The 7,329-nt window shown below is 38.8% G+C and overlaps 1 protein-coding gene across 1 annotated transcript; it reads right to left on the minus strand.

Annotated features, from left to right (window-relative positions):
* Window positions 1–699: 699 nt before the first annotated feature.
* arl2 (ADP-ribosylation factor-like 2) lies at window positions 700–3,350 on the minus strand. Its single transcript, XM_007574601.2, has 5 exons — window positions 3,128–3,350; window positions 2,211–2,321; window positions 1,873–2,035; window positions 1,003–1,083; window positions 700–932 (listed from the first exon to the last, which is right to left on the minus strand). The coding sequence occupies exons 1-5, from the start codon at window positions 3,190–3,192 to the stop codon at window positions 798–800; spliced, it is 555 nt and encodes a 184-aa protein (XP_007574663.1). The 5' UTR covers window positions 3,193–3,350; the 3' UTR covers window positions 700–797.
* Window positions 3,351–7,329: the final 3,979 nt, after the last annotated feature.

Here is a 7,329-nt window from a genome sequence, read left to right on the forward strand (position 1 = left end):
TTTTTAACCAGCAGGTGGCACAATGGGTTTAAACTAACAGGTTAAAAATGAATTCTGGACTCTGAAAAATTCAGAGCATTCATACTTTCCTGCTTGGGGACTTTAATTTTGCTGCTGGATTTCATACTGGCTTAAGAAGCTGTGTTTTGTTGCAAAAATATTAAAACTATTAATGACCACTAATATCAGGAACATAAAAGCAGACCTGATGGTGGAAAGCTTTGCCTCCATCTTGATTCTCTGAACCCTTAAATGGATCAGCACACAATAATTATAACTGCCAAATTTAGGCCGACTAGGAGTTTGAGGTGGACCAGACAACTGGCTAGTTTTAGGCTTCTTGCTTCTGATCCACAAATGGTGCCATACCATAAACCAGGGGTGTCAAACTCCAGTCCTCAAGGGCCGCTGTCCTGCAGTGTTTAGATGTGCCACAGGTAAACAGTGGAATGAAATTGCTTAATTACCTCCTCCCTGTGCAGATCGGTTCTCCTGAGCCTTGCTAATGACCTAAATATTCTTTTCAGGTGTGGTGCAGCAGAGGCACATCTAAAAGTTGCAGGACAGCGGCCCTTGAGGACTGGAGTTTGACACCCCTGCAACTGACAACAAATGTAGTTTCCACCATAAGGTTGTGGAATAAGGTTGCTCGGTTTCTGCTTAGCATTTATCTGGAAGTTGATTCAGAACCAGAACCTGGATCATGGAGAACCATTTAATAAAGGAACATCTTTTACAACACAAAGTAGAAATGCAAAACAAAAGTCGAGGTTTCTAATTCAAACAGAACCAGAGTCTCATTCTGCAGTGAAGATCCTTGCAGCGATGTCGTCCAACAACCAGTCCACTCCGGCCAGCAGGTTCTCTCCTGTCACTGCGCTGCAGCCGATGATGCACCAGTGATGAGTTTTGATGTCATCCAGAGCCAACGCCTGCATTAAAAAAAATAAAATAAAAATGAAATGAGGTTGTTTAGAAAAGTCGAGGCTTGTTTTAGTTTACCTCTTGTATCGCCTCTTTGGTCAGCGCTCCTGGTAAATCCTGTTTGTTGGCAAACACCAGCAGCGTTGCCCCAGATAATCTCTGCAACAAGAAAAAAGATGGCAATAAATCATCTGGACTCTGCAATAGAGCTGGAACTAACTACTCGATTATTCTGATCGGATTAAAAAAAAAAATGGCAAAAAATTTAATACATTCTGTAGATTTTTCACTTAACCTCTTAAGTCCTGTTTACACAAATAAAAGTACATTATTCAACTATTCATTCCCTTACTGAACACTTGATCATTTGTGGTAAAGGATACATCTGCAACTAAAAATGTTCCAACATCTGAAAAGCTCAGCAGTTCCTAGTTGATTTATCGACAGTGCAGAGTTGACTATTTTAGGATTACTGATTAATAATCAGAAAAATCAAAAAGAGATTTAACAGAATTTGAACCAAAAAGCTAAAATTGTCAAGTTCTGAGTAGAACATATTTACATTTTTTTTTATCTTAAATACAAAATATACTTTTTGGCTTAATTATAGCTCTTAGTCTGTTCTTTCAGCAAATGGCTTGTTTTAGAGTCGTTACACTTCTATTAACAGTTAATTGATAACTAAATTAGTTGACCATTATCTCAATAATCATTTCAGCTCTACCTTGCTAATCTAATCATTTCCTTTTGCCAACATCCTGTATTCATGTCACACAGCATCATTCTTCAATCAACTGAGATATGACTAATTTGTGTAAAACTCACCTACTTACTTGTAATTCTTGATGATTACCAAGAAAACAAACCAAACAAAACCTTGAAACATTACATTTCATGGCTATAGTTCCTATGCTCATGACTTTAACCAGAATTAGAAGTAAGGTGAACCTCCTCCTGCAGCAGCACGCTCAGTTCCTGCCTGCAGTCCTCCAGTCGGAGTCGGTCAGCGCTGTCCACCACCCACACCAGCCCGTCTGTGCTCTCAAAGTAGTTCCTCCAGTAGGAGCGCAGGGACTTCTGACCTCCAACATCCCAGATATTCAGCTTAAACCTGGAAAAAAACGTAAGAGTGGAATCAAGGTGGAAATTCAGCACTCTTTCACAGACGGTTACTGCCAACCCTCCCTCCAACACCCAGGTTAAATAACGCCTAAGGTTTTTCCTGTCATACATGATTTTCTCATGTCTTAAAAATGAAAAGCAAACCAGGATTGAGAGTTACTGACCCTTTGTGCTCCAGAGTTTTGATGTTGAAGCCCAGCGTTGGAGAGATGGTGCTGACGTCTTCTCCGTTGAACTTCTTCAGGATGGTCGTCTTCCCTGCGTTATCCAGACCTCTGCAGGGAGCAAAGTTAAAGAAACTGTACACAGATCCAGATAAACACCACTATTTGCAATGTTAGATTTATTTATTTATTGTCATTTTCTATAGCAAATACTAAATAAAGTCAAATTTAAACCTGCTAATTTTGAGAAATCCCTGAAAATTAGGGTTGTAATCGTGAATGGCACCACTTGAATGGCAGGATGTTAGATTAGGTCTACTGTATTAGTTGATTTGTTCCTTTTATGGTTGAGGCCTTGCATGTTTGGACAGTTATTCCCTCCGGTTTTGGATACTGAGCAACTGGAAGGATCTTTTCTCTTTCTTTTTAAATAGGATTTGACGTGCAACAGTGAGAAGGATGAAGTTCAAACCATCTTTTACATTGATTATAGTGGGCAATTATAATAAGGTTATTTCTCACTGACATCGAGTCACCGATTCATTTGATCATGTCTTAACTATGCATAAATCGTTTTAGTATTTCTTTTAAAGAGAAACTTGGATTTTTAAATTATTTAAATATTTTTAATGTAAATTTATTTACTTTTATTCCTTCAGTTCTCACTAAAGCACTTTGAATTACCTTTAGATATGATGCTACAGTTAAACTCACTTAGACATCCTCATCTATCTACTTTGTATATATTTATCCACTTTTCAAGTGTAAAATATTGTGATAAGAAAACAGGAAAACATGCTGTGTTAAACAGAAGTGCTGCAGCAAACAACTGTTCTTTTATACTCACATTTTTCTGCTTTTGGCATATTGTTCTGCATGCTACTTTGTTTTTAGCTAACCGTTAAGGAAAAGGATACAGCATCAGCAGCCTCATCTCCCGCTCCTTCTGCTTCATCTTCTTTAATATCGTCAGCAAACCCATCTTGAAGCGTAAAAAATCCCCAAAATAAATATTTTCACTTCACAAAGACAGTAACCGTTGGTTAATGGCTAAACACGTTAGCTTTCAGAAGCCGCATTAGAATACATCACGCATCCGGGAGTATTGGACCCGCCCCTCAAAGCCTTTGATTGGTTCTTTTGCTTCTAACAAAGGTCCGATTGGTTGTTACGTGTTCTTGATTGGCCAATGGTGAGCTGGGGTGAACCTGTAATGAAAACGGTTAAAAACTGCTGCCGCAATACGTCAACGCTTCCGCCATGTTGGGACGGGAAGCTATGTGAGGCAATAGAACTAAAATGACCACACATATATATATATATATATATATACACACACACATATATATATTAACTTTAAGTTCTGTTTCCTTTTAATCTTTATATATATATATATATATATATATATTAAAAGGAAACAGAACTTAAAGTTAATATATGTGTATATATATATATAATTCCCCTCTCACCCTCCGTGGGTGGTCTCTTTCATCCTCTGAGCTCGGGTCCTCTACCAGAGGCCTGGGAGCTTGAGGGTTCTGCGCAGTATCTTGGCTGTGCCTAGAACTGCACATTTCTGGACTGAGATGTCTGATGTTGTTCCTGGGATCTGTTTGAGCCACTGCTCCAGTTTGGGGGTGACTGCCCCGAGGGCCCCGATGACCACAGGCACCACTGTGGTCTTCACCTTCCAGGCCTTCTCCAGTTCCTCTCTGAGGCCCTGGTATTTCTCCAGTTTCTCATGCTCCTTTTTCCTGATGTTGTGGTCACTTGGTATTGCTACATCCACCACAACGGCTTTCCTCTGTTCTTTATCCACCACCACAATGTCCGGTTGGTTTGCCATTACCATCTTGTCTGTCTGGATCTGGAAGTCCCACAGGATCTTAGCTCGGTCATTCTCCACCACCTTTGGGGGTGTCCCCCATTTTGACCTCGGGGCTTCCAGTCCATATTCTGCACAGATGTTCCTGTACACTATGCCCGCCACTTGGTTATGTCGTTCCATGTATGCTTTCCCTGCCAGCATCTTGCACCCTGCTGTTATGTGCTGGACTGTCTCAGAGGCCTCCTTGCACAACCTACACCTTGGGTCTTGTCTGGTGTGGTAGATCTGAGCCTCTATTGCTCTGGTGTTTAGGGCCTGTTCCTGGGCGGCCAGGATGAGGGCCTCCGTGCTGTCCTTGAGTCCAGCGGGGCAGTCACCCCCAAACTGGAGCAGTGGCTCAAACAGATCCCAGGAACAACATCAGACATCTCAGTCCAGAAATGTGCAGTTCTAGGCACAGCCAAGATACTGCGCAGAACCCTCAAGCTCCCAGGCCTCTGGTAGAGGACCCGAGCTCAGAGGATGAAAGAGACCACCCACGGAGGGTGAGAGGGGAATTATATATATATATATATATATACACATACATATATTAACTTTAAGTTCTGTTTCCGTTTAATCTTTTGAAACCTCTCGGCAAACTATGACTTCCGTTAAAAGATTTGAATGATCAAATGTCAGGAACTTTCATTATATCCCTGTATCTATGGAAATTATGAACCCAAGATTTGTTTAACTTTGAAATCTGTTTTTATAAAACAGTTTTTGATTTTTCATAAATTTTCTATTATGGGATGCTTAACTAGGGAATGTTTTTTTCACTTGGCTGAAAAATATTCTTGTACTAAATAAAATAAATACATAAATAAAGAGCATCTAATCAAACACTTGTTTTTGTTTATTAGTTTAAATCAATATGTAAACTGTATGTTGCCAATGTTTCTTATTTGTTTTGCGTACAGTAGATAATGGTATGACACTGATAGATTGATTTATTATTTTAGTGGAAAATTTACATAATTTCTCTGAACCTTCTACTGCAATATGCGATTTGTTGTTGTCTATGTTTTGTTTTGTTTTTTACCTCTTACTGTGTTAAATAAACAAAATGTAACTATTACAACATTAAAATAATTTGGGACTGTTTGAATAATGTACTTTTGTGATACGTTCATTAGTTTTTCGCAGATTTTTTTAAGATCAAAATTAATTTTAAAAGCAAAAAATAAAATCCCTTTTAATAAATGTTTTTGATACTCAATTAGATTTAAGGTATTTTGTTTCATTTACTCACTGAATTTGTGTAATTGTTTTATCTGTCAGTTGGGTTTTTGTCGCCACCAAGTGGTCAAAGTTGGAATTACATTATTATTCTCCATACCATGTCTAGAAAATTTGATCCTCATTCATGTGTAAAAATGGCCCAGGCAAAGTTGAGACCCAAATAAGTGTGAATCTATGGCAAAACTTCATGTTTATGTATGTCTATCCTCCATTCTGACAGAACTTGAGCTTGACTTGAAGGGAAACACTCTAAGTGAGATGTACCTGTAGTAAAAGATGGCTCAACAAAGTAGTGACTAAGACTGGCTGACTACAAACAAAAGCCACAGTTCTCAGATTGTAAAATACAAAAAATAACAGTACTGTATAATTTTTTTTTTAATTCCAAATTGTTCAGTAATTTGTTTTGGTCTACCACATAAATCCCTAATGAAATGCCTTTCACTCTGCAGTGACAAAACAGGAAAAAAGTTCAAGCAGAAATTTAAATATATAGTGTGTAACTGACTGGCAACCTGTCCAGAGTGTTCAAACAATTTCTGTACTTACAGCAGAGTTTGTAAAAGACAAAAAAAGAAAAACTGAGTACCAAAAGAAGTAAAAACCAGAACAATATGAGGTGTTTGAAAGTGCAATTATTGCAAGAGACATTTCTTGCTCTAAATAAGATGCTTCTCCTAAGATAACCTCAGAAATCAGCTCATATGTTATAAAACTGAGAAGAGACTGCAGTGTTGAAATATATGATGCTAAGAAAGACTTTAAAATTAAAAACACCATCAAATAAAAAAGAAGATATGAAACCAATGATTATAGAGAAGCGAAACCTGAAGTGCAGACTATCTATAGTAAAAATCTATATTAAAAAAACAAAACACATCAATGCAGTTTGTCATCAATTTTTTTTGTCAATTAAAATGTTTTCCAAAGAAAGCTATACAAGATCAAAAGTTCAGCTTTTATCAGAATGAGGTCACAAGGATGGCTGGGTGTAACAGTCAGGAATCACAAAAGTAGCAAGCAGCACATTTCCAAATAATCTAATCTAGAGTGATGGAAAATAGGACGCATATTTAAGAAGGACATATTTAACAAGAAGACAGAGTGGTAAAGTGTGCGAGGTTGGTTTAAAGCAGGGGTGGGCAACTTTTAGACTCCTGCAACTTTTAGATGCGTCTCAATAGTCATTAGCAGGACTCTGGAGAACTTGACTGCACTGAGGAGGTGATTTAACTACTGGATCCAGGTGTGTTGGACCAAGGAGACATCTAAGAGTTGCAGGACACCGGCCCTCGAGGACCAGGATTGCCCACCCCTGGTTTAAAGAGTAGGGAGTCTCTGTGGAAGTGGAAAAACCCTGGAGAGGTGGAGGCAATACCCTGGAAAGAAGATGAATTAAACAAGTCAGAACATGAGTGAGAAAAGTGAAACAGCAGGAAGAAGTTACTGAAGGTGGACAAGTTTAAAGGGGAGTGTTATGTAAAATCAACTAAAACATAGCTGGAGTGTTGCTTTGATTCTTTCATGCATGTATGAGAAATCTTTTAATTTCCATGGCAACCTTACAAAATGCCTGGGTGGACCTAGCCCCGCCTTCCAGACGCAGTTACTCCTCAAGGCTGCAGTTTTTAAGTTTCTGAACTTCTAGAAACTTGGATGTTTTCAGAAGCTGAGTCAAAGTAGTAGAAACTTGGGGAGGGAAGCTCATCCCTCCGACTCCCACATTCTAATCCTTCAGACTAGCCAGCAGCAATTAGCAAACACCTGGCGGAACTGCACATCTGCTGAGCTACTTCTCAGTCCAAAGTTGATAAAAACGTTGGTAAGGGGTTAATGTTGTGATGACTTCCTGAAGGCAGAGTTTTTAAAGAGACAGGGGCCCAAATTCAAGGCGTTAAATCAGGAAGTAAATTTTCTTTTAAGTTAAGTCATGTTTGATATGTTTGTGTTATAGTGCACAAAAAATCCGTGTGATAGGTGGACGGAGCCTGGTGCTGCAAGGTTGGA

The sequence above is a fragment of the Poecilia formosa genome, unplaced genomic scaffold (assembly GCF_000485575.1).
Source record: "Poecilia formosa unplaced genomic scaffold, Poecilia_formosa-5.1.2 Scaffold357, whole genome shotgun sequence".
Taxonomy (NCBI): Eukaryota; Metazoa; Chordata; class Actinopteri; order Cyprinodontiformes; family Poeciliidae; genus Poecilia; species Poecilia formosa.

Coding starts and splice junctions, on each gene's coding strand:
- arl2 (XM_007574601.2), bottom strand. CDS start 3,192: ATGGGTTTGCTGACGATATTAAAGAAGATGAAGCAGAAGGAGCGGGAG. Junction 2,322..3,127: donor GAGATGAGGCTGCTGATGCT/GTATCCTTTTCC, acceptor TGCTCCCTGCAG/AGGTCTGGATAACGCAGGGA. Junction 933..1,002: donor CCAAAGAGGCGATACAAGAG/GTAAACTAAAAC, acceptor TTTTTAATGCAG/GCGTTGGCTCTGGATGACAT.